The 27,818-nt window shown below is 42.3% G+C and overlaps 2 protein-coding genes across 2 annotated transcripts; one reads left to right on the top strand and one right to left on the bottom strand.

Annotated features, from left to right (window-relative positions):
• The first annotated feature begins 315 nt into the window (after positions 1 to 315).
• On the top strand, positions 316 to 14,753 carry LOC139460711 (sodium-dependent glucose transporter 1-like). The gene is made up of 4 exons (XM_071242187.1): positions 316 to 346; positions 7,019 to 7,100; positions 11,531 to 11,816; positions 13,737 to 14,753. Exons 2-4 carry the CDS (start codon positions 7,035 to 7,037, stop codon positions 14,714 to 14,716), a joined length of 1,332 nt encoding a protein of 443 aa, XP_071098288.1. The 5' UTR covers positions 316 to 346; positions 7,019 to 7,034; the 3' UTR covers positions 14,717 to 14,753.
• An 8,318-nt stretch (positions 14,754 to 23,071) lies between these two features.
• Positions 23,072 to 24,097, bottom strand: LOC139460363 (GTPase IMAP family member 7-like). Its single transcript, XM_071241854.1, has one exon. The coding sequence runs from the start codon at positions 24,095 to 24,097 to the stop codon at positions 23,072 to 23,074; it is 1,026 nt and encodes a 341-aa protein (XP_071097955.1).
• Positions 24,098 to 27,818: the final 3,721 nt, after the last annotated feature.

The following is a 27,818-nucleotide window of genomic DNA, read 5'->3' as shown; positions in this document are numbered from 1 at the left end:
GTTTAAATACACAATGGTGACACCGTTGTCGTACGATGTGAATATATCATTTGAGGAAGATATGCACACTGCTCCCAGTGGCCCCTGTGGCGTCTACTACATCTACATCTAACAATAGAAACAGCCTCATCAGTTTAAACAAAACCAGTATAAATTTACATATATGTTTCATTTGATTATTCTGGATTCACGACTGAACTACCATTCCATCAAACCGTCCACATCACGCACATACAACAAAGTATACGACCATCTGTTACCAATGCTAATAGAACAAGTGCCATGCATATTCATAGAGTGCACTCTTGCCGAGACATACAGTTGCCATCTAGATAGGTCGCCGGCCGTAAGTATTCTTTGCTTATTATTCAAACACTTTGCTTATTTTATTAAAATGAACCTTGAACATATTTCTGTTACTGACTGTATATCTAGATTGTTGTTAAGTAGCTGTTCTGCAAATGCTGTTAGATGTGGAATGAAGAAATCCCATTGTATCTCTTCGTCCGGTTTTACAAGTGGGATGACAGTGTACAGACAAATTCGTTCTATGTAAGAACGTCCATACTGTCAGTTATACTTACAGGGTGGGCTGGTTATAACTGATCCTACTTCAGCTAAGCCAGTGAATCAGTGGTTTCATGATGGACTAAATATAACCATCCCTTAGGTAACAGTTTGTTTTGACGACGTATATATAGTTTTTGAATGATACCTTTTCGACTACTTCACTTGTACAGAGTTACATATGCTAAGGCAATCTGGACTATTTCACATGCTGCATCTATGCGTTATAGCGGTCAGTTGTGCTCTTGGTTGGTTGGTTTCTTTGTTGTTTAACGCCGCACTCAGCATTATTCCAGCTATATGACGGCGGTCTGTACATAATCGAGTCTTGACCAGACAATCCAGTGATTAATACCATGAGCATGGGTCCACGCAATTGGGAACGATGACATGCATCAACCAAGTCAGAGGGCCTGACCACCCGATCCCGTTAGTCGCCTCTTACAACAAGCAAAGTCGCCTTTTACGGCAAGCATGGGTTGCTGAAGACCTATTCTACCCCGGATCTTCACGGGTCAAGTTGTGCAGTTGTGCTCTTGTCCAACACTGCAATTCATACTACGTCTTAATATAATAACATTAATAACCTTTGTCGATTAGTCCCTGTTTTAGATTTATAGGTGTTAGATCTACTTCCAAAACCACTAAATTGATATACAGTAAACTACGGTTATAACGAACTCAAAGGGACTACTAATTTTAGTTCGTTATAACCGTAATTCGTTATATGCATATATACAGCATAACTACAGCAGATAGTCGGGACTAAAAAGTTAGTTCGTTATATCCGTCAGTTCGTTATAAACGTGTTCGTTATAACCGTAGTTTACTGTAGTAGGTTCTACCATGACAGTTACTATATGACGGAGGCCCATACATACCCAGGGCCATATAAACCAGCGACTGATGTTTTGACTAAAAGCCACAAAACAATTACCATAATTCATTGTACGTTTCTGACTATGTCATGAGCATGTGTTTATGAATCACTATGAAATTGTTTATGATGCCAGGTGTTCGCGAAACGGTGATTGTATCGCCACATCGATGGCACTTGTCACAAATACTTGCAGAGGAAAGTCAATTATTCACCTTAAAAGAACAAGGGAACATACGGTACAAGCGAAAAGAAGGAATTGATTGGACATAATCTTGGCCACCGGTGCGTTAAATTGGGAATTGTCCATCTCAGTAATCCTCTTTGAAAGTTCCGATATTTCACGATGAATAGATGTTGGAGCAGATCTCCAAGCACGATTCGTGATGCATTGATGCGTTTGAAATAACTGCCGCCACTACACTTATCCATAACGTTTGGTAAAATTGTATATGACCAGAAACGTTCAATTGATCCTACTGACATCCGTCATCCAAGGGTCATTCTTTGGTCAACTCGACTTTGAACAGAGTTACATTTAGTGCGCCTCTCGTTCTTATTCCGGCGGAAAGATCGAAGCGATGATGGTTTTAGACCTTTACCACTTTTATAAAAAAATATTATACCGGAACAACTTTCATTCTGCCTCAGTGTGACACCAGGAAGATCAGTTAAAAAGTACACAACAAATATTCCATCCATCTGTGTTATACTGTGACATAACATGACCGTTGCGAGGCCCGACCATGCTACCATTATTAATCTATCTAATCTGCGCCAGTCACACCTTAAATGTGTTTGTGTACATATAGGCTAGGGGCGGTCGGGTAGCCTAGTTGTTAAAGCGGTAGCTCGTCACGCTGAAGACCCGGGTTCGATTCCCGACATGGGTACAATGTGTGAAGCCCATTTCTGGTGTCCCCCGCCGTGATATTACTGGAATATTGCTAAAAGCGGCGTAAAACCATACTCACTCACATATAGGCTAAAGGTTCAAATACAAATAATAACGAAAATACATTATGCGCATGTTTGTAGCATGGACTGATTGATACCCCTCCCCCCACCCCAAACACACACCACCCCCACCCAACCCTCGTTCCCATCCCACCCAAAAGACCGGACGCAGGGCAAGAAGACTGGAACCTTTGTTTAGGTTACTGAATGAGGCAGCCATGGCATTTGACAAGAAAATACAAGAAGCACTTTCTCTGCTAACGAGGTGTATAAATATTTTGAATTTGTACTTCATTGTTATAAAACAAACGCCATATGAATCATACATATGCATGACACAATCACTATTTGCACCAAGAGTTGCGTGTGATCTGTTTGTCTGCGTCACGGAAACGCTTGTCCTCTGAAGCATACGCATCAGAGAATTCAGGCTCTGTTGCCAGGCAACATCGTCCGCTGGTATGCAGACATGAGAAATTCCAGAAGAGCACCTGGAATATCCTGACGTCCTGTGAGTGTAACATCTGGGTTGACGCTTTGGAAGGCGTTGCAACACAGACGTACTCCGTTCATCAACAATGTCACAGCATTCTCATCCCTTGATTGTAAACGTACATACGTCCGGAAGCTGGTTATGTAACACCACTCATATATTTTTAAATATGCTGAACTTTTACTATCTATGCATTAGTGTCGAATTAGAATTAAAATTGAATTTGGCCTAATTTTGATAAACATTTACATTAAAGGGTTGGTTGGTTGGTTTGTTGTTTAACGCCGCACTCAGCAATATTCCAGCTATATGACGGCGGTCTGTAAATAATCGAGTCTGGACCAGACAATCCAGTGATTGGCATCATGCGCATCGATCCACGCAGTTGGGACCAATGACATGTATCAACCAAGTCAGCAAGCCTGACCACCCGATCCCGTTAGTCGCCTTTTACGACAAGCAAAGTCGCCTTTTACGGCAAGCATGGGTTGCTGAAGACCTATTCTACCCCGGATCTTCACGGGCTTTAATTAAAGGGGCTAAACTCTTACCAACATCCTCTTCTTTGTGCTCGGATGAAACACAATTTGTACTATCTAGGGAGAAAATAGGCCTCCCTCACCTCATCCTGCAAATTGCCTCCTAGGGGGATGGAAATAGGCCTGATACGGAAAATGGTAGTTACTCCCAATCAACATCCTGCTTGGTTCGGAGAACGCTCATGCCACGTATTTGTATCACTTAAAGACACAGGAGAACAGAACGGGCTGTCAAATACCAAATACCATGGAATAGTGGCAGTACATGGCAGCAGAAAATAGGTTTCTGTTTCTTTAGGAAACAAGGCGTATTTCACGAAAGCAAACATGTTTCGTCAGAAGATTTCAAAATGCCTATTTGTACGTGTATCTCCAAGATTGACCACTGATTATAAGTTCTCAAAAGCGTCCGTTGGTTGAGAATTGCGGACGCACGGCACTGGGTCTACTACATCTACTAAAATATTACCCAGCGATGTAAATGATAAATTCCCAATCTGGGTGAAAAAATATTCGGAAACTGGTTTGAAAGGGATACTATAATAAGCGTTTTGGGAAAGTGTGTTTTTGACAACTTTACCTAAACTATTTATACAATACTACCCTATATCTGAACGACATAGGGGCGGTCGGGTAGCCCAGTGGCTAAAGCGTTCGCTCGTCACGCCGAAGACCCAGGTTCGATTCTCGACATGGGTACAAAGTGTGAAGCCCATTTCTGGTGTACCCCCCGTGATATTGCTGGAATATTGCTAAAAGCGGCGTAAAATCAAACTCACTCACTGAACGACATAGTGATACATCACATGGACAACTCCATGGGAAAAACACATTTTTAAGAATACTTTGCTTGCTTGCTTGTTTGTTGTTTAACACCACAACCCAGTCGCAATGGGGCCTCAAATACTCAATAACAGCGAGGACCCGTGGGGTTTCCGTGTGAGAATAAGTCAGAAGCAGTCTGTGCTGTTCGTTAGATTCAACTAACTGAATCAAGTTGTTAGGCTCGGTGTTTGGTAGATGGCTGCTCACAATATCAATCACTGAATTGTCCCAGGTCATCACGGGTCATGTGTTCATAAGATATGCATCATGGATGAAAATGTAATCAACGGGATACAAGAAAAATATAAAATAATCAATATATGTACACTGATGTTGATGTAAGAAATCACCACCTTTCACAACATGGCGTTCAGCGACAGCTGCATGCGCGATGTACAGTGGTGACTCAGGGATCAGAATACATCGAGTCATACATGTATATGTCATTGGTTGGTTTATTGTTTAACGCCGCACTCAGCAATATTCCAGCTGTATGACGGCGGCCTGTAAATAATCGAGTCTGGACCAGACAATCCAGTGATTGATATCATGAGCATCGATCCACGCAATTGGGATCGATGACATGCTTCAACCAAGTCAGCGAGCCTGACCACCTGATCCCGTTAGTCGCCTTTTACGACAAGCATAGTCACCTTTTACGGCAAGCATGGGTTGCTGAAGACCGATTCTACCCCGGCATCTTCACATGTATATGTCAGCAGAATTAATCTCGCAATGTGTGCATTGTTATTTTTGATGATATTCACTGTAACCGAGAGAAAAGCAATCACCATTATGCGTGAGTTTGCTTTGAATATTGAACCTATTTAACATTTCTGGTTAATAGGAATTGGGACAATCATTGTCGCGTGTATGTTTTGAATTCAATAATGCCAGCTGTGGTTATCTTCCCATGCATATCGCCATGAATGGAAACCTATGCTTATTAGTGAATACACGAATAATCTCTTTAATATGTTGACGCCAGTGGCTTCAACTATTATAATTCTGTTTTGTTTGTGTTGCAATATTCCAGCTATATGATGGCGTTCTGTATATGATCGAGTCTGGACCACACAATCCTGTGATTGATTTCATCAGCATCGATCCACGCAATTGGGATACGATGACTTGCTTTGTTTGTTTCGTTTGTTTGTTTGTTGCGTAACGCGGCACTCAACATATTCCAGCTATACGACGGCGGTCTGTAAGTAATCGAGTCTGGACCGGACAATCCAGTGATTGACAACATGCGCATCGATCCACGCAATTGGGATACGATGACATATATCAGTCAAATCAGCGAGCCTGACCATCCGATCCATTAAGTCGCCTCTCACGACAAGTATAGTCGCCTTTTACGACAAGCATTGGTTACTGAGAATCTATTCTGCCCCGGGTCTTCACGGGCCACGGCGACATGCATCAACGAAGTCAGCAAGCCTGACCACCCGATCTTGTTAGTCGCCTCTTACGACAAGCATGGTTTGCTGAAGACCAATTCTAACCCGGGTCTTCGAGCAAGAAAACCGTGTTGATGACGTTGTTCTTTCAACTGAACAATGTATGAAAGACATGTTGTGCAATGTTCAATAAGATCAAGGCAGGGGAAGCCAATATATTGGATAAAATAGAAGACTCACCGCGCACGTGGTCTTGTGGTATATAACGTCCGCCCGGAGAACGGAAGGTCTGGGGTTCGATCCCCGGCCGCGTCATACCAAAAGACGTTAAAAGATGGTACTTGTTGTTACCCTGTCTGGCGCTCGGCATTTAAGGGGCTAGAAACAAGGACTGGTCGGCTCGGAGTCAGTATATTGTGTCTGAGTGGTGTATTCATGTCAAACTGCGGCATGGTATCTCAGTGTGCTAGCGCTATAAATCGGCATCAATCCGGATTAACACAAACAGCCACACACACACACACACACACACACACACACACACACACACACACGTGCATGCAAGTCGCTGTATAATTACGATAATCCTGCACGTGATGTTAAACCCCATTTCACCTCACCTCACCACTTTCCAGAAAGCAATTGTGGAAACTGAAACATCAACAGAGATACGGGAAGCAACATAGAATAAACATTTCAACAGCTATGGTCAACAACTATGTTACAAAAGTCACTATATAATTGCAACAATCTTGGTCTTTCTTGTAAATAATCGAGTCTGGACCAGACAATCCAGTGATTGATCTCATGAGCATCCATCCACGCACTTGGGATCGATGACATGCATTAGCAAAGTCAGCGGGCCTGACCACCCGATCCCGTTAGTCGCCTTTTACGACAAGCATAGTCGCCTTTTTCGGCAAGCATGGGTTGCTGAAGACCTATTCTACCCCGGATCTTCACAGGAATAATCTTTCAGCTCACCTCAACGATAACTATCAGGGAGAGTTAACATAGCTACATTGAGTGAGTGAGTTTGGTTTAACGCCACTTTTAACAGTATTCCAGTTATATCACGGCGTGTCAGCTTAATGTGGGAGGAAAGCCCGAAGTGATGCAGGTCTCAGACGTTTACCACTTCGGTGAAACCCACGAGCACGGGTATGGTGCTGACAAACCTAGAAACATAATGGGGGCGAACCGGGATTCGAACACACAATCATAGGTTTCTGGCGTGCCCAAGGGACGCAACTCTGCACAGCGAATCGCGGCGCCTTAGACGACTGGGCCACCCGTGCCCCCTACATTGAGATAAATCTGAAGCGCTAAGTGAACCATTTCACATATTGTGTTTCAGACACATTGACATCAGCATGGAGATGACGACCTGGAGAAAGTTGGGGCTGACAGGGCTCCTGGTGTACACAGCATCGCTGGAGGTAGGTCGTACAAATGATGAAGAGAAGATAGTGAGTGAGTGAGTGAGTGAGTTGGGTTTAACGCCGCTTTTAACAGTATTCCAGTTATATCGCGGCGTGTCAGCTTAATGTGGGAGGAAAGCCCGAAGTGATGCAGGTCTCGGACGTTTACCACTTCGGTGAAACCCACGAGCACGGGTATGGTGCTGACAAACCTAGAAACATAATCGGGGCGAACCGGAATTCGAACCCACAATCATAGGTTTCTGGCGTGCCCAAGGGACGCAACTCTGCACAGCGAATCGCGGCGCCTTAGACGACTGGGCCACCCGTGCCCCCAAGAGAAGAGTATTCACCACTCTTTATTGGCTGAGTTCTTCGTAACATTAAATATGTTCTGAAGAGTAAATTAAATATACTCTTTAGTGATAATAAAGCAAATAAATCAATTAAAGTTCTTGAAAAGTATTCAAACATTCATAATGTTCATCCAAAATCATCCCCAATAAAGGTTACATTTCATTTTGAAACAAGGATTTCTCCTTAAATTTAACTCGCTACAAAATTCACATTTACGGTAAATAAACATTTTCTTTGACTGATATTTACGCAACAAAGAATAGTTATACCATTTAGGGGATATAACAATACTTGAAAACATTATAAATACTTCCAGCATATATTTTGAGCACTCAAAGATGATTGAAAATCGAACAACACGCGCTTTGAAAAATGCAAAATGAATTATCAATAAAGTTGACGTATTTCCAAAACTTGCATTTATGACATGATAATATATTAAACAAAAAACAGTATTTCATACCTGAAGATTAGTGCTCAGCCGCTAACACTCTGCAACACACAGAAATTCTCACACACTTGACCATCGCGGGTCACTCACGCTCATCGCTGGAGCTCGCAAAACACAACAGGGAGTCGTCATATTTTTGGAAACACAGTACATATACCAAAACGGCTTGATCAAACCGGCAAACTAAAATATATCTTTCTTGGCATAAATGAAATTAATTATTAGTTATTTTAGATTCAAATGTCATTTCAACCAGTAGGTACTTCGAGTAGGTTGGTTAGTTGTTTAACGCCGCACTCTTCAATATTCCAGCTTTATGACGGCGGTCTGTAAATAATCGAGTCTGGACCAGGCGATCCAGGGATTGATATCATGAGCATCGATCCACGCAATTGAGATCGATGACATGCATCAACCAAGTCAGCGAGTCTGACCACCCGATCCCGTTAGTCGCCTTTTACGGACAAGCATAGTCGCCTTTTAGAGCAAGCATGGGTTGCTGAAGACCGATTCTGCCCCGGAATCTTCACGGGTCTCGCAAGTCGGATACGATGACATGCATCAACCAAGTCAGCGAGCTTGACCACCCGATCCCGTTAGTCGCCTCCTACGACAAACATAGTCGCTTCTTACGGCAAGCATGGGTTGCTGAAGACCTATTCTACCCCGGATCTTCACGGGTAGCGTTTTACAATAAAAAGGCACATATTAAAGTGGCATCACAAACAAGGATGCAGCGTCTGGGTTAGAGTATGTTCCCATCAACACATGGTTGTCGTAAGAAGCAACTATGAAGACGATGGGATCAGGCTCCGTGGCTTGGTGAATTGTTCGCTGCTCATAATAACAATCATTGGATTGTCTGGTCCAGACTCGATAAAGTACTGCCCGCCTTCATATAGCTTGATTAGTTGGTTGGTTTGTTGTTTAACGCCGCACTCAGCAACATGACGGCGGTCTGTATAAATAATCGAGTCTGGACCTGACAATCCAGTGATTAATATCATGAGCATCGATCCACGTTATTGGGATCGATGACATGTTTCAACCAAGTCAGCGAGCCTGACCACCCGATCCCGTTAGTCGCCTTTTACGACAAGCATGGGTTGCTGAAGACCTATTCCACCCCGGAATCTTCAAGGGTCTAATACAGCTTGAATATCGTTGAGCGGCGTGAAACAAACCGTGTCCTAACGCGCGCAGGGTGTGGCCGTCTTAGTAGGGGCGGGAAGATCATCTGTGTGAACGGTATCTGACAGCACCTCTTCTATCAATAATCTAGTGAAGGTAGGCTACGTGGTCTTGAGAGATGACCCACTGTGATATTTAAGAAAAAAACAAAAACAACACCTGTTTGCAACATATACAACATCTAAAACATTAACAGTAAACTACGGTTATAACGAACACGCTTATAACGAACTGACGGATATAACGAACCTACTTTTTGGTCCCGATTATTTGTTGTAGTAAGGTGTATATATGCTTATAACGAACTACGGTTATAACGAAATAAAATTAGTAGTCCCTTTGAGTTCGTTTTAACCGTAGTTTACTGTACAAGCTTAAATCCGATTGGGTGAAAACGTTGTTGAATTGAATTCGAATCCCGGAAACCTTACAGACCCTACACTGTGTAGGAATTATGTCCTTGACGAGTATCACGTCCTTAATTAGAAATAGGAAAAACATGAATCCATGATGAATATCGTATCGATTAAATACTGCGCCGGAGAAATATTATTATAATCAGATGATTATTTTTCCTCACTCTGCCAACCTTGCCGGTTCAGTCGTCATGGCAACATGTGAAGTCATCGATTGTAGCACCGTCGCGCTAGCATTCCACAGGGATACCATTTTGTTATCAATTTACTAGTTTTCAAGTTTTTCTATCGGTTCCAAGCCAAACTTTCGGGCCTCAAATACTCAATACCAGCGTCACCAGTGGGAATTCCGCGTGAGAATAAGTCCGAAACAGTCTGTGCTGGTCGTTAGATTCTACTTTATTAAGTTGTTAGGCTCGCTGTTTGGTAGATCGCTACTCACTGGATTGTCTGGTCCAAGTCTGTATACTATGCAAAAAGTAAATATATTTAGGTTATTTGTTTCGTTTCTTTGTTTAAAGCCGCATTCAAAAATATTCAAGCCATATATCGGAGGTCTGTAAATAATCAGACAATCCAGTGATTGACATCACGAGCATCGATCCACTCAACTGGAAAACGACGACATGCATGAATCAACCAAGTCAGCGATTCTGACCACCCGATCCTGTTATTATTAATAAACATATTTTATTGTCCAAAATGACAAAGGGCTTCGGCAGAAGTGCAGCACTTATTACCGCCTTCTCCCCGATCCTGTTAGTCGCCTTTTACGACAACGATGGGTTGCTGAAGACCTATCCTACTCGGATCTTCACGGGTTAAATATTTTAGTTGGTTGGTTTGTTGTTTAACGCCTTGAATATAGTAATCTTGAAAGCAAAGTGAGTAAGAGTCAATACCTCTGCAAAGCTTTTAAAACGTTTTATGGTAAACTTGAGGATGACGTTTCCAAATTTGACGCATAGTGGCCAACATCATTTCTCATGCAATCCCGTGTTTTTCACAGGTGAACATTTGACTTGCCGTTGCATGTGTTTGTGACGGGTGCCACCGATGGGGCAGGATACGTTTCCCTTTTCGCGTTACCTGGTATCATCACTATTTGACAATACCATATGTGGCAATTGATAAAGTTCATTAACATGTGCTTATGATATATCTGGAATCGCACATTGGATGGTTGGTTGGTTGGTTTGTTGTTTAACGCCGCACTCAGCAATATTCCAGCTATATGACAGTGGTCTCTAAATAATCGAGTCTGGGCCAGATAATCCAGTGATTGACATCATGAGCATCGATCAACGCAATTGGGATAGATGACATGCATTTTACGGCAAGCATGGGTTGCTGAAGACCTATTCTACCCCGTAATCTTTCAGAAGATATTCCCTATGCAGAGTTTTGCGCGTCGCACAATTGTGTGTCCGGTAAGGCACAGATGAAGAAATGCACGGAAAGAAAACATACACTGCGTCCCAAGGCGTGCACAGTAATAATCGATGTACCTACAGCGCATCAAAAGCAATTATGGACGTCTGTCATTTCATCCATCAATTATGACCACTATCCACATTTCTTTGATAATTCATTCCAGGCTCTAAAGTTTTTAAAGAAACCTACAGTACACAACGTCATATCATTCCGTTACCGGACTCACGGGTGGCCCAGTCGTCTAAGGCGCCGCGATTCGCTGTGCAGAGTTGCGTCCGTTGGGAACGCCAGAAACCTTTGATTGTGGGTTCGAAGCCCGGTTTGCCCCGATCATGTTTCTACGTTTGTCAGCACCATACCCTGCTCGCGGGTTTCACCGAAGTGGTAAACGTCTGAGACCTGCATCACTTCGGGCTTTCCTCCCACATTAAGCTGACACGCCTCGATGTAACTGGAATACTGTTAAAAGCGGCGTTAAACCCAACTCACTCACTCACTCACTCATATTGCCTATAAGGGCCCTCCAAATACATTATTGAGGGTACCTGGACCTCCACTTTTGTAAGTCAAGTAAAACCCTATTTATGTTATATTTCCAGGGCAGTTTTACAGGAGTGCTCGGACCAACATTGCCAGCACTGCAATGCCTCTTCGGGACCGATTTAAAGACCATCTCTATCATCTTCTTCGTGTTTGGTATGATGAATGCCCTCGGCTCAGTGTTGGGCTGCTTCCTGTTGGCCAAGCTGGAGCTCCACCTTGTGATGTCAGCGGCAACAACAATAGCCCTTGCGTCACAGTGTGTCTTCCCATTCCTGGACAGTGTGTACTCAGCAATAGTCATGTCCGCCATTACCGCTCTATGCATAGGGGTGCTATTTAACAGTAAGTACTTTGATTTACATTACCTGATTGAAAATTCAAAGCATGTCGAATAGTGCATACATACAAGCATGCATGTTTTGGGGGAACAGCTTCCATTAGATGTGCAGTTTTGCTTCCCTTAGACGTTCCAGGAACAGCTGATCGAAAGATCAAATCCCATGTTCGTCTCTATGATGACCCTGGCTTTGTCAGCACCTCAACCGTGCTCTTTGGGCCGCCTCCGTGGTCAAGTGGATGGAGCGTCTGCCCGAGGAGCGGAAGGTCGGTGGTTCGATCCCCGGCCACGTCATACCAAAATACGTTATATCTAATACTTATCGGCTCGGAGTAAATCATGAGCAACGAACCATCCATCGAGAAGAAGACATCCAATCACCCAAGTCACTGAGCCTGACCACTCGATCTTTGAAGTCATCTCGTAGAACACACAATGCCATTTACGAAGACCGATAACTGGTAGTCTAGATCACCTACTCTGTGTACCCCTCTGACAAAAGTAAATTGGCACGGCTCCCGTGGCCGAAAGCCATGACCACACAATGCCACCATCTCTATCATCTTCTTCGTGTTTGGTATGATGAATGCCCTCGGCTCAGTGTTGGGCTGCTTCCTGTTGGCCAAGCTGGAGCTCCACCTTGTGATGTCAGCGGCAACAACAATAGCCCTTGCGTCACAGTGTGTCTTCCCATTCCTGGACAGTGTGTACTCAGCAATAGTCATGTCCGCCATTACCGCTCTATGCATAGGGGTGCTATTTAACAGTAAGTACTTTGATTTACATTACCTGATTGAAAATTCAAAGCATGTCGAATAGTGCATACATACAAGCATGCATGTTTTGTCTGGAATAGCTTCCATTAGATGTGCAGTTTTGCTTCCCTTAGACGTTCCAGGAACAGCTGATCGAAAGATCAAATCCCATGTTCGTCTCTATGATGACCCTGGCTTTGTCAGCACCTCAACCGTGCTCTTTGGGCCGCCTCCGTGGTCAAGTGGATGGAGCGTCTGCCCGAGGAGCGGAAGGTCGGTGGTTCGATCCCCGGCCACGTCATACCAAAATACGTTATATCTAATACTTATCGGCTCGGAGTAAATCATGAGCAACGAACCATCCATCGAGAAGAAGACATCCAATCACCCAAGTCACTGAGCCTGACCACTCGATCTTTGAAGTCATCTCGTAGAACACACAATGCCATTTACGAAGACCGATAACTGGTAGTCTAGATCACCTACTCTGTGTACCCCTCTGACAAAAGTAAATTGGCACGGCTCCCGTGGCCGAAAGCCATGACCACACAATGCCACTTACAAAGTGTTCAAATGTAACAAATGTTCTATTTGGGATAACACTTCCTTCGAACATTATAGGTTCGAATCCCGGATGGGAATCAACCCAACAAAACGAAGTTTTGTTCTGTCTGGTCTGGTCTCGATACCATGTGTAGAGATGTGATAACATTTCAATAGAGATGCCACTGTATTTATTGGTACAGCATTTTGATATTTGGATACACGCAACAGAACAAACTTACTATAAAACAATTAAAATATTCCATGTATTCGTAGGGGGCACGGGTGGCCCAGTTTTCTGAGGCGCCGCGATTCGCTGTGCAGAGTTGCGGCCGTCGGGCACACCAGAAACCTATGATTGTGGGTTCGAATCCCAGTTCGCCCAGATGATGTTTTAGGTTTGTCAGCACCATACCCGTGCTCGTCGGTTTCACCGAAGTGGTAAACGTCTGAGACCTGCATCACTAGGGGCTTTCCTCCCACATTAAGCTGACACGCCGTGATATAACTGGAATACTGTTAAAAGCGGCGTTAAACCCAACTCACTCACTCACTCACTCCCATGTATTCGTGCCGATGCGACGTAAAATTTTAACTCACTCACTCACACCATGTATTTGTTTGCAGGTCGTATATTCCGAGCAGATGATTTATGGCCACACCAGCCGTTTGCTGTTCATCTGGTCATCGCTGGGTTCGCCATGGGTCCTATCATAGCGTCCTTAGTGGCTGCCCCCTTCCTACACGAACAGGAATCTCCACCAAATATGACCACCCCCATCACAGAAGACGGGTCGTTGTGTCCGAATGAGACCCATCGTGTTCAGTATGTGTACGTTATCCTCGCTTCCTCTGGCGTCCCTTTGTCTATCATCATGTTCGTCCTGTACACGTACTTCAGGCAGAGATCTCCTTCTTACTCCACGATCTTTGAATCTCGTTCCACTGGCGACAGTTACAACAACCGACGAGGATACACCCTTTTCCTTGTGTTCTTTTACCTTCTGTGTATGCCTGCAGGAGGAATATTCGTAACTTATGGGAACCTTCTTTCGACTTACGGAGTGAACAGCGCGATGAACATCAGCACCAGCTACATGGCGTTAATAACAGCGCTTTTCTGGGGAGCCTTTGTGACTGGGCGAATCACCATGACAGTAATCTCAATCTTCATTCGTCAGATTTGGATTATAATAGTTTGCTATATTGGCTTATTTTCAGCATCTATAATGCTTATTGTCTTCGGACGAGAAAGTGAAACGTGGCTTGCATGTGTTACAGCCTTTTTCGGATTCTTCTGTGCACCTTTCTCAGCGCTGAGTTTCTCTTGGGCCAGGGAGCATGTTCAGTTAACAGGATTTGTAATAGCTCTTGGAAGTGTAGGGGAATACACCGGAGCTATGGTCGGCCCCTACGTAGGGGGTGTGCTGATAGGAACGTACGGATCAGATGCATTTCTTTACGTTGTACTGGGCATAGTAACCTATCAGTGTTCTATGTTTTGCTGTTTCTACTTCATAGGCAAATACGTACTCGACAAAAGGGTAGATGAACGAATACAGATGCTTCAAACAAACGCAAGTGACTCAAGCTCTAATTCTGATTAGTAAAAGTGTGTTTCGTGTACCTGTCGGTGACTTGCCCCTGATTGTGTTCGATGGTAGTGAGTCAGTTTGATTTTACGCCGCTTTTAGCAATATTCCAGCAATATCACGGCGAGGGACACCAGAAATGGGCTTCACACATTGTACCCATGTGGGGAATCGAACCCGTGTCTTCGGCGTGACGAGCGAACGCTTTAACCACTAGGCTACCCGACCGGCCCCGTGTTCGATGGTAGACATGTGGATGACATTTCAAAATTTCATGCAACAGCGACAAAAATGATGTCCGATGCAGGTCCATGTTCCCGTGGGTCTTTTTTCAGGTGGACAGGTGACTTACTTTTGTGTGTGTTCGCGACGGGTGCCACCGGTACGGCAGGATACGCTCACCTTTCGCGAACACCTGGTGTCATCACCATTGAATGTTGGTTCCGGGACGCATGATCATGACATGGTCGGAACTGTACAATCGACAAGATGTCTTATGATTGGTTGGTTGGTTTCTTGTTTAACGCCGCACTCAGCAATATTCCAGCTATATGACGGCGGTCTGTAAATAATCGAGTCTGGACCAGACAATCCGGTGATTGATATCATGAGCATCGATCCACTCAATTGGGATCGATGGCATGAATCAACCAAGTCAGCAAGCCTGACCACCCGATCCCGTTAGTCGCCTTTTACGACAAGCATAGTCACCTTTTACGGCAAGCATGGGTTGCTGAAGACCTATTCTACCCCGGAATCTTCATAGGTCAGATGTCTCATGCAAATGGAGAGGGTTTTGTCGTTTTAATGTTGAGTGACGGGTGCCGACGGTGGGACAGAATAGGTTCACCTGTTCGCGAAAAGACAGAATATTATCACTATTTCATAATGACTCATAATCACTTGTTCACGGCACAGTCAGATCTTTCCTTTTTTATTCGTATATGTTTTCGTCCACCTGTTTCTGATTTATATGAGTATTCAACCATACATGATGGCGGATAACAAGTAAAACAAATCAGAAATGATTAATCGATGGTGATGTATTTGATACGGATATCATAGTTCTACCATGGACCGTACGTTTGTAGTATTTGGTAAGGTCTTGATAAGGTTTGTAATGTGTTGGTCAAACGCAATTTTCAAGTGTATACTTTATTTTGACCAGCAGTTGTGTTTGTTTTATAGTGACTGTGATATTGATACCAGTGTATAGTTCATTAAGTTATTGAATGCGTAATATGTTGTGATTTGTTGCTTATTGACTGATGTTTGATTGTTGTTTAACGCCGCACTCAGCAATATTCCAGCTATATGACGGCGTTTTGTAAAATAGTCAAGTCTGGACCAGACAATCCAGTGATCGATATCATGAGCATCGATCCACGCAATTGGGATCGATGGCATGAATCAACCAAGTCAGCGAGCCTGAGCACCCGATCCCGTTAGTCGCCTTTTACGACATGCATAGTCGCGTTTTATGGCAAGCTCTATCGGTATGCCATGCATGAAGTGACCATGGTTTCATACTCAAATGCATCTTGTAGACGTCCTGTTGAAAAGTATTGTGAGTGAGTGAGTTGGGTTTAGAAAAGTATTGAAAATACCATAGACCATATTCATTTCAATATCTTTTAATACCATATGAGGGGCACGGGTGGCCCAGTCGCCGCTATTCGCTGTGCAGAGTTGCGTCCCTTGGGCACGCCAGAAACCTATGATTGTTGGTTCGAATCCCGGGTCGCACCCATTATGTTTCTAGGTTTGTTAGCACCACAGTTCCACCACTTGCCTGTCATACCCTGCTCTTGGGTTTTACCGAAGTGCTAAACGTCTCTGAGACCTGCATGACTTCGGGCTTTCCTCCCACATTGAGCTGACACGCCGTGATGTAACTCTAATACTGTTAAAAGCGGCATTAAACCAACTCGCTCAATCACTTTAATGGTATATTGTTTATTGTATGACATCTTATTTCACTCTGCATATAAACTTGATTTGAGGCGGGAACGAGTTCTGGATTCTATTCATTACCAATGAATGTGTTTTACGAACTCTATTCCAGCTATATTAGGCAATATTCCAGCTATATGACAGCGGTCTGTAAATAATCGAGTCTGGACCAGACAATCCAGTGATTGACATCGTGAGCATCGATCCACGCAATTAGGATCGATGACATGCGTCAACCAAGTCAGCGAGCCTCACCGCCCGATCCCGTTAGTCGCCTTTTACGACAAGCATAGTCGCGTTTTACGGCAAGCATGGGTTGCTGAAGACCTATTCTACCCAGTGTCTTCACGGATCTAATAATTGATTTAAAACATTCCAAGACATAACCAGACACTGTGTCTGACTAATAAAGTCACTGTTTATTCACACAGGTCTGGTGTTGTTGTGGGGGGTAGTCGTGTACAGTGGTACCTCTGCTAAACGAGTTCCTCACCCAGCTCGCGCGTTTGAGGTAGTATTCAAAGGGACACAGCTCTGCACAGAGAATCTGGCTTCAGGGTCACCTGAGCCCCCAATTAATCATGGATGTGCCTATATAATGTATAGTCCGGAATAGCCCGGCTGCAGAGGCCAGGTATTAGAACCAGGGACATGTGTCTGGATTTGATGAAAATGTTCTTTGGAGACATTCCCATTAATCGATGTTCGAGAACGGCCCATCACTCAATCAATTATACGGGGACGTTAAAGTCTTTTGTACATTGGTTGCCGCGATAGTCGTCAATAATAACTTTTTAACTGACCCTGATGCAATGGAGGAACATGGTGCTGTATTTCAAGGCAAGGTAATTGTGTCCTTATTTATCATGTCATGATGTATAAATCACTAAACCATCCTTTATCATGTCATGATGTATAAATCACTAAACCATCCTATCATTCTGTGTAAAGATTTAAGGAGTACTGTTGTATATTTGTGATGGAAAGGAACAGCAGATTGTTAAAATGTTAGATTGTTGTTTAACACCGAGCTCAGTAATAAGCCAGCTATGTGACGGCGGTGTTTAAATTGTCGAGTCTTGACTAGAAAATCCATTTATAGATATCATGATCATCGATCTACGCTATTAGTAACGATGACATGCATAAACTAAGTCAGCGAGCCTGACCACCCGATCCAGTTAGTCGCCTATTATGCGAGCATGGGTTGTTGAAGACCAATTCTAATCGGACCCGCACGGCTAGGTCTGTAAATAATCAACTTTGGAGCAGACAAACCAGTGATCCATATTAAGTCCCACGATGTCGGGGTGCGATGACACACAATCAGATTTTTTCCCCAGTTGAATGAACTCAAACGCATCGTCTTCGCGGATGCTGTATAGCATAGGCCAAGTCAGCGAGCCTGACCACCTGATCCCGTTAGTCGCCTTTTACGCCAAGCATAGTCGCCTTTTACGGCAAGCATGAGATCCTGAAGACCTATTATACCCTGGATCTTCACGAATCACATTTCATATTTGACAAACAGGCATGCGCCTAAATAACATCACAACCGTATACAGACTATACTATCGGCAAGGTTAACCACTATCGACGAGGAAACGCTAAATGATGACTGGTGTTTCTGTGTCAGTACAGTAGATCATCCGAAAATGTAATATCTATGAACAATTGTGGTATCTGTTTCAGACAGAAATCTGCCGTGCACGGCTAGAACTGTAAATAATCAACTTTGGAGCAGACAAACCAGTGATCCATATTAAGTCCCACGATGTTGGGTTGCGATGACACACAATCAGATTTTTCCCCCCGTTGAATGAACTCAAACGCATTGTCTTCGCGGATGCTGTATATCATAGGATCCAAGGTATGCAGTATATCATAGGATCCAGGGTATGCAGTATATCATAGGATCCAGGGTGTGCAGTGTATCATAGGATCCAGGGTGGGCAGTATTTTATTGGATCCAGGGTGTGCAGTGTATCATAGGATCCAGGGTGTGCAGTTTATCAGAGGATCCAGGGTATGCAGTGTATCATAGGATCCTGGGTATGCAGTGTACAATAGGATCCAGGGTGTGCAGTGTATCATATGATCCAGGGTGTGCAGTGTATCAGAGTATCCAGGGTATGCAGTATATCATAGGATCCAGGGTGTGCAGTGTATCATAGGATCCAGGGTGGGCAGTATTTTATTGGATCCAGGGTGTGCAGTGTATCATAGGATCCAGGGTGTGCAGTTTATCAGAGGATCCAGGGTATGCAGTGTATCATAGGATCCTGGGTATGCAGTGTATCATAGTATCCAGGGTGTGCAGTATATCATTGGATCTAGGGTATGCAGTATATCATAGGATCCAGGGTGTGCAGTATATCATAGTATCCAGGGTGTGCAGTATATCATTGGATCTAGGGTATGAAGTTTATCAGAGGATCCAGGGTATGCAGTGTATCATAGGATCCAGGGTGTGCAGTGTATCATAGTATCCCGGGTATGCAGTATATCATTGGATCTAGGGTATGCAGTATATCATAGGATCCAGGGTGTGCAGTATATCATAGGATTCAGGGTATGTAGTGTATCATAGTATCCAGGGTGTGCAGTATATCATTGGATCTAGGGTATGCAGTATATCATAGGATCCAGGGTGTGCAGTATATCATATTATCCAGGGTATGCAGTGTGTCATGGGATCCAGGGTATGCAGTATATCATATGATCCAGGCTGTGCAGTATATCATATGATCCAGGGTATGCAGTATATCATAGGATCCAGGGTGTGCAGTATATCATATGATCCAGGGTGTGCAGTATATCATAGGATCCAGGGTATGCATAATATCATAGGATCCAGGGTGTGCAGTATATCATAGGATCCAGGGTACGCAGTATATCATAGGATCCAGGGTATGCATAATATCATAGGATCCAGGGTGTGCAGTATATCATAGGATCCAGGGTACGCAGTATATCATAGGATCCAGGTTTATCAAATTACGATATGCAAGTATATAGAAAATACAATAAACAATGTTCTTGAATGTTAAAGAGCAGGCTTCGACCATGTTCAGATACAATTTAACAGTGTGGTTTTCCTTGTGTTTTAAATATTTTTGTCCGAATGGAATGGAAACGTCATCTTCAGCGTCCTTCGATCAGCCTTTACTTTATGTCAGTGTGACCTACGTAACAAAGCCATAGATAACACAGTTCTGCAGTTTACGAATTTTATTTGATTACGACAAAGCAGAGCAGTACGTCATGAACAGTCCATAATGCTTGTGGAAAATACAAAGCAGGTTAACAACGAATTGAAATCATTTAAATTTGTGTCTGGAAATATTACTATCCCGAAACAGTAAAAATCTACATTCATATCAATCAAGCTAATATGATTAAACACATTTCTTATCAAGCTATTTTGATTAAACCAAACGATAAAAAATCAAAAAGTCAACACGAAAAAAACCCATCCATTCCAATGATTTGTTTTAAAAATATGTCAGCCTAATGACAAAAATAGAAAGAAGAATATGCTTTCAGAAATATGAAAGGTATCAATTGAACACCACCACGATAAAGCGATAAAACGAGACGATAAAGCGATAATACGAGACGATAAAGCGATAAAGCGACTGTGATGACACCTTTGTCAGAGCGAAGGGGACGGTGAGGGAACCCAGTGGTTGAAGCTTTCGCTCATCAACCCCGGTTCGATTCCCCACAAGAATACATTGTGAGGAGCCCATTTGGGGTGTCCCTCGCCGTGATATTGCCGGCATATTGCTCAAGCGGTGTAAAATCATACCCACAGTGGTGTTTATCAAATTACGATATGCAGTATATAGAAAATACAATAAGCAATGTTCATGAATCAAATGTGAAAAGACCACTCACGGACACTAGAAGAACAAACAAGCATATTTTATTAAAGCTTCTATCACCTTATTTGAATAAGTGAAAATTATTTTGGATTTGGTCAAACGTTCGATTTCGATATAGATATTGGGTACAAGATTGAGTCACCTATACATAGTTTGTTTGTTGTTTAACGCCGCACTCAGCAATATTCCAGCTATATGACGGCGGTCTGTAAATAATCGAGTCTGGATCAGACAACCCAGTGACTGACATCATGAGCATCAATCTACGCAATTGGGTTGGTTGGTTTGTTGTTTTACGCCGCACTCAGCAATATTCCAGCTATATGACGGCGGTCTGTAAATAATCGAGTCTGGACCAGACAATCCAGTGATAAATATCATGAGCATCGATCCGCGCAATTGGGATCGATGACATGCATCAACCAAGTCAGCGAGCCTGACCACCCGATCCCGTTAGTCGCCTTTTACGACAAGCATAGTTGCCTTTTACGGCAAGCATGAGTTGCTGAAGACCTACTCTACCCCGGATCTTCACGGGCCCTACGTAATTGGGACACGATGACATGCATCAACCAAGTCAGCGAACCTGACCACCCGATCCCGTTAGTCACCTCTCACGACAAGCATAGTTGCCTGTTTCGGCAAGCATAAGTTGCTGAAGACCTACTCTCACCCGGATCTTCATGGGTAGCCTGTATATCCATGATGGCGTACGTCGCCATATACATAACAGCAAATACATAGCAATCTTGTGTCCTTGCAATTTTCCATTTTATCAAATAACTAATCCTTATCTAAAATACACTTGACTGAAATAGAAAATTTCTGTATTTTAACTAGTATTAATTTACGAAAGCCTAATGATGCAATTTTGGTAGCATGCGAAAAGAAATTAAGTAGAGAAGGTTTCGAAGTAACGAGAAAAGGATGTAATTTAGAGAACATAATTGAAATAACGAGAACTTTCGATTTATAAAAAATAGAATTATGCAACCAAAGTGACTCAATTAGACGTTCCTATTAATTGATCGCATAACCAAACAGTTTTTTTTATCTGAAACAAACATAAGGCTATGCTTGTATACAGTACTCTTCACCGTTAACTACATAATCAACCTTCTTTGGCAACAACAGTGGAACGGAGTACGAGAATGTTTAGTTTAACGTCACTTTATTGAAGAAAATGGAGTTTGCTCTACCCCCATGTTTCGTGTAATGTAAGATAGTTTTTCGTCCGAGTGCGTTGGAAGTAATAATAGTTTGGTGCCGATTATTAGCGGACTGAAACAACTACAAGCTATGAAATACTCAGCTTACTGATATGGCTGCACTACATGACACCATAACCTACATGAATCGACGGCGTGGGACGTGATAGTACGTCACGGCCGCAGTGTGACGAACATGGAGAAGCATGAGCAACAGCATTTTGTTGAATGCCGTACGTTGCTGAATGAGTTGACCTACTTTAAAACAAAGGACTAGTAGCCTCTGCTGTAAAGTCAAGAGTCATCATCCACCTCTTTTTGACATCACACTCATGAAGCTGATCAAGCCAATACAGGATAAAAACACCACCGCACACAATTATTGAAACAAATGGCCCACAAATGAATACAAATTTATAAGTTGGGTTTCACAGAATTGATTGATACTTACTTCTTCAGCCTAAGTGTTCCCTATAGTCAGGATATCAGTGTAATGTATTGTTAAACAATGATTGTATCACATTGTTTCTGTTTAAATTCATGATCAGTAGAAGTCCATTGCGTTGTATTTGGACAATGATTTGTTGTCAGGAATGTAAGCAATAGTGTAAATTAGCATATTTAGATGCTCTATTTATCTGTAAACTTTCGGAATGGATGGATGTCAAGTGTTTTAGAAACATGTTAAATATTTTGTGATGTTCTGGTGACACTGATGCTCTGTGTGGAAAGTGCCGGAAGCTATTTAGACTGTATGACTGGAGCGAGCACGTGCCAATTTCATCTCATATTTTATCTGACATTACATCAAGACCAGCTTTCCTGTGAAGATCACATTTCACCCTGGATTCCCAGCGTAGGCCTGTCTCGGACGCTTGACCACTGTCGTTGCTGGGTCTTATCACGACTTTAGCTATCACCACAGTTATTTTTTATACTGACCACAGGTATCATATTATATATTGCCATTGAATATTGTACTACCACTCCATTGTTACTGCCATTGTAATTTTTGTGCAGTACTTATATCGTAAACTGAATGAATTTTGTAATCCATTAGATTGTATACCATATGTATTTATATGCTGACTCAATAGAGTGGGTGAGAATGGTTTTATGCTGATTTTAGGTATATTCCAGCAGTATCACGGCGGGGGACACCAGAAATTGGCTTCACACATTGTACTCATGTCGGGAATTGAACCTGGGTTTTCGGCTTTACAAGCGAACACCACTAGGCTACCTGGCCGCCCATGACTGACTGAATAGAACATACAGACAGAAGAAGCAACTGTTAAAAAACACAACTTATGAAAAACTGTTCATAAGTGATCGTAACTTGAATCTGATAAATTTTCACCAATCATTCCGCCGAGGTGACGACCAAAAGCAGAGCCAGCGGCGGCACCTGCTGCCGAACCTGCAACTGTACCAACAGGACCACCAAGAAAGAATCCTACCACACCTGCTGGGATACCAACTAAACATCCCACAATCTTTCCAACACCCTTTCCAATGTATGACCTTACGCGTCTTCGGGCCAATTTCCGATGGATATCTTCCAATAAACCCATAAAGGCTTCCTCTTCTTCTTTCATCATTTTTGCATGTTCTAGCGCAGGTAGAAGCTGTTTCGTCAACTCTGCTTCTATCCGGGCTCTCTCCATTTCAATCAGCTTTTCATCCTTGGCTTTGTTTGCGGCAGCAATTTTCTTCACCTCTTCATCTTCAGCCTGCTTCAGTTGAATCTCTGCCTTCCTGTACATGTCGTTGGTGTAACACATCCCGCCGTTAGCTCGAACCATTTGTAAGATTCTTTCTACAAGTTCCTTTGTAAATGTTTTCTTGTCCAGGGACATGTCGTTGTTGTTCGCTGCCATATATCGGCCTTGGACCGTAGAAAGGAACTTTTGGAGAAGTTTCGGACAAGATCTGACGAATTCATCTATCTTTTTCTTCCTTTTATCCAATTGATCCTTTCCTGTAAAAATAACCAGAACATATTTTCTGCATTCTTCACCAAAACATGCAATGAATGCTTCTATCGTCTTTATGTCTTCATCTGTGAATCTTCCAACTTGAACTATGAACAGAATGGCGTGTATTCCTGGAGAGGACATATGTACGCACCGACCCACCTCCTTTCTGATGTCCTCAGCTGACCTGTCTGTGTCACAGAAGCCAGGGGTATCCACCAGCAGCAGTTCATACCCATCCCACTCAAAGCTGTGTTCTTCACACTCTGATGTGACTGATGTTCCACTTAAATCTTCTCTAAACACATCCTTGCCGGCAATAGTGTTTCCCGTAGCGCTCTTCCCTACTCCTGTCTTACCAACAAGCACCATCCTTATCTCTCTATCTAGGTATTGTTTCGACTTCACATGTCGTGAACCTAAAATAAACAGAATTAACACTTGATCACAACTTCTTCGCCATACCACTTCATAGTCAAAAATTATTCTTTTACATGTACGCCTGTGTTCAATCTGTCCTTAGGGTTGCATTATAATGATTGACTGACTTACACAGACGAGTTCAGCGTTAATGAAAGGCTACATGAGGGCTGGATTTATCATATATTTCATTGTGAAATTTGAGAAAGTTATATTCTCACTGCAGTGGACATAACACTTTGAAGGAACTATTTCATACAAAGATTACCTCCCCTCAAATTGTCTCCCTTTATTGAAAGTGTCATGCCCGTTGACGTCCTTTTTACATTAGTTCCACATTGAGAAGGCAAAATAATGGTAGATGGTCATTTATGGAATTAACATCACTTTTTGCACTTTGTTTTGCTTTCGAAAATGTTTCGTTATAAACTGTAAATTTCTCATTTAACTGAATGTATTTTTTGTTAAATTTGATTTTGTATATAATCATTTCTTAATGTACGATAAAGACTTTTGTAACCCTAAATATTTTTTGATACCTTTGTTTATATTTTTTAAGATTTTGCTAACACGAAACTTTTTTAAGTTGCAAATACAAGGGGTGGTGAACCGTCCCTATGTGTTAGATAGGGAGAGTTCACGTTTCAAGATTTACATTTGTAATAAAACGATTTAATTTTCCGGTAGACAAGTAAAAAACGTATACAAGAAATAGGATATTCCATGTGTCTCGTGAAATATCATGTTTCTCTCATATCACGATGGGGTAAAAGGAGATATTTTCTATTTTAGGCCACTCGTGAAAATATCTCCTTTCCACCCGTCACTCGAGGAGAAAAAACATAATATTTCACTTGACACATGAAATATCGTCTATAACCTCTTATTTTTAGGAACAACCAAAAATTCACTCCCAGCTCTCTAGATTTACGTAAATGACTCCTACCTGTCAATGAACTTACTTTTGCTAAGTGCCATTGTAGACGCGTCTCGTGATACCTGTATTGGTGTTCCTGAATCTTGCAAGAGTAAAGACAGAAGCTCTTTGGCCTACCTGAAATGAAAGGGAAGAATTACTTCAAACAGTCACACCCATCAAACGCTCACCAAGCGCACTCGCTCACTCGGCAGTCTGTATACAAGGCCAGTGTTCATTTGGTTCCATCAAATACACATATTCAACAAAATGAATGATGTAATCAAATACCTACAATTTACAGTCATATCAATTTCATGGGAGACAGATCAGGAGAATAAAGCGTTCAAAGCCACATTCGTTGATCGTAGGCATGGCAATGGCTGACTTGTGCAATGTTGCACTGTCCTGATGCAAAAGCACATCTTTTTCAGCTTCTCTTCTCTTTGTTTAATTTAATCCTACAATTGCCTTTAATATACAGCAATATAGGCTCCATTTATTGTCTGATGTTTTGGAAGATGATGACATTATGATGACATCCTCGGCATCCCAGAACAGGGTTAACATCTCCAGCTGATGGGACAGTCTTTGTCTTCTTTAGCGCTGGTGATGTCAAATGATTCCACTTTTCAGAAACTAGTATCGTCCACAGTCACAAATAGTTGCAAGAACCTTTCTAGTTCAACTTCAAACAGAGATAGAATATCACAAGACATGTGCCTGGTACGGTTTTGATCAGATGTTAGAAGCGTTGAAACTCAACGAGCTGATACTTTCTTCATTGCCAAAGTTTCTGTGATAATGGAATGTAGGGAAATGTCTACTGAATTATCGGTGAAACCGACTTATCGGTGGCACGAGAAGGGTCTGTCTGCTTGCTTACTCGAAGGTTCGAGGTGGGAACACATCTGAAATTAATTTGAACTTGAAGAGAATATGTACTACGTTAAAAAACGTATTGCGATCTACTATTTTGCCTATTTATAAAATGTATCATGACTTTTAATTGGATAAGAATATACAAATACTACAGAACTTACTTTGTTTGAGGACATTGGTCACAGGCTTGTATCATGTACGAGTTCTATTCAAGTGTAGATATAATTTTCAGGTTCATATCTCTATTGACATTTATGATCAGATTGAACTGTTGTCCCGGAAAACGCAGATTGACTGCCATTGCCTCTCGAAATTTAATTTGAAGTAAGTGTCTTGCGTTGTAACTTTTGAAAACCATGTTATGGAAAGAGAATGATCAGCTGGCAACGCTTTTCAAACTTCATAGACTATGTGTACCTATCATGGAGGTAACGTCACACTAAATAATTTATAAAGACATTTCCCATCAATATAACAAAATGAGAATTATAAATATATTGCAATATATCCATGAAAATAACTACAAATGTGAGCCGCATAAACTATTGAGTCAACCCAATGAAGCCTAGCGATACACTAATGTGGTCCCACCTGCTTCGATCAATATATGTTTTAGAAAATGGTTATAAGTAAGCCAATCCGATGAAGCGAAGCGATGTACTAATGTGGTCCCTCCTGTTGCAATCATTATGGCGGAAAAAGTGGGCCCAGATTTAGAAATTATACCTCAAAGCCATCATGTAATGCCCAACACAAAAGAATTCACTATTACGCAAGCCCTTCTCTGTGGAGCTCCGCGGCTACGTCAATGAGCAGCCATCGATGTTTTCCAGCAATAGAAGTAATCAGATCACGCTGAAGCTCCTCTCCACTGACCATGATCGAGTCCATCACAAGAACAAGTGCTGTAAACATCATATCTGTGATGGATGTTATGGTTTTATATTTCGCCCAATAGTCACCTGACATGTCAAGTATTCATATCAGTATTTGCAAACAAACGATCAGATAACAATATGACCCTGCAGCCAAACCACTGCAGGTGAGCATGCCATGGACAGACAATATACCACGGTAACTCAATAATCCTAGATCAACCAGCATGAAAGTAACAGAGTATCTTGTACAGCAAATGTGACACAGACGTGACTAGATGGTGGAGCTTTAGTGGAGCAACAGTAGGCGCAACAGAAGCTTGAAGGTAGCGCAATAGTGGAACTAAGTGGCGCTATGCATACAGTTAATTTAGCAACTTTATTGTTTGTCTTCCGATAGGGAATAGATACGTATTATATACGTAAATCAAACAACTAGTTGAATGTGATCAATGATAAATTATTCATTTGTTCTTTAGAAAGTACTTGATGAAGTTGAGGGCAACTTGTGAGAGAGTTTTGAAGGCAATATTTCCCTATTTCAACTGTCACCCATACTTTTTAAGTGGTGGAAGAATGTATTTATATGTAGATACTGTCATTGCATAATCTATATTATGTCAAAACATACAACATATTTTCTTATATTTAAGGGTTTATTTCCTTTTCACGGCTGACGACTCACTATTAAACCCCTTTAGGTTAAATCATACATCATACATACCTTAAACTGTCTGCTTTGTCACAAGTTCTCGTGTCTGTACCAAACACCTCGGTGTAGTCCAATCGAAGTATCCTAGCATGTTATTTTTGAACAGGCAATAAAAGGCTGACCTCCACTGACTCGTCTGCGCACGTCGAGTTACGTCACCTGATTGGTTGGTATTTGAGCACGATTTCAATGAATGAACAGCCATGTATGGTGTACAGTCGTCAACAGTATTCTTGCAGACCCGCATTAAAACTCCAAATGTAATTACAAGTTTGAGACCTATTTAGA

The sequence above is a fragment of the Haliotis cracherodii genome, unplaced genomic scaffold (assembly GCF_022045235.1).
Source record: "Haliotis cracherodii isolate W230 unplaced genomic scaffold, xgHalCrac1.p SCAF_14, whole genome shotgun sequence".
Taxonomy (NCBI): Eukaryota; Metazoa; Mollusca; class Gastropoda; order Lepetellida; family Haliotidae; genus Haliotis; species Haliotis cracherodii.
The sequence above is the reverse complement of the archived record's forward strand: the minus strand, read 5'-3'. Positions and strand labels throughout refer to the sequence as shown.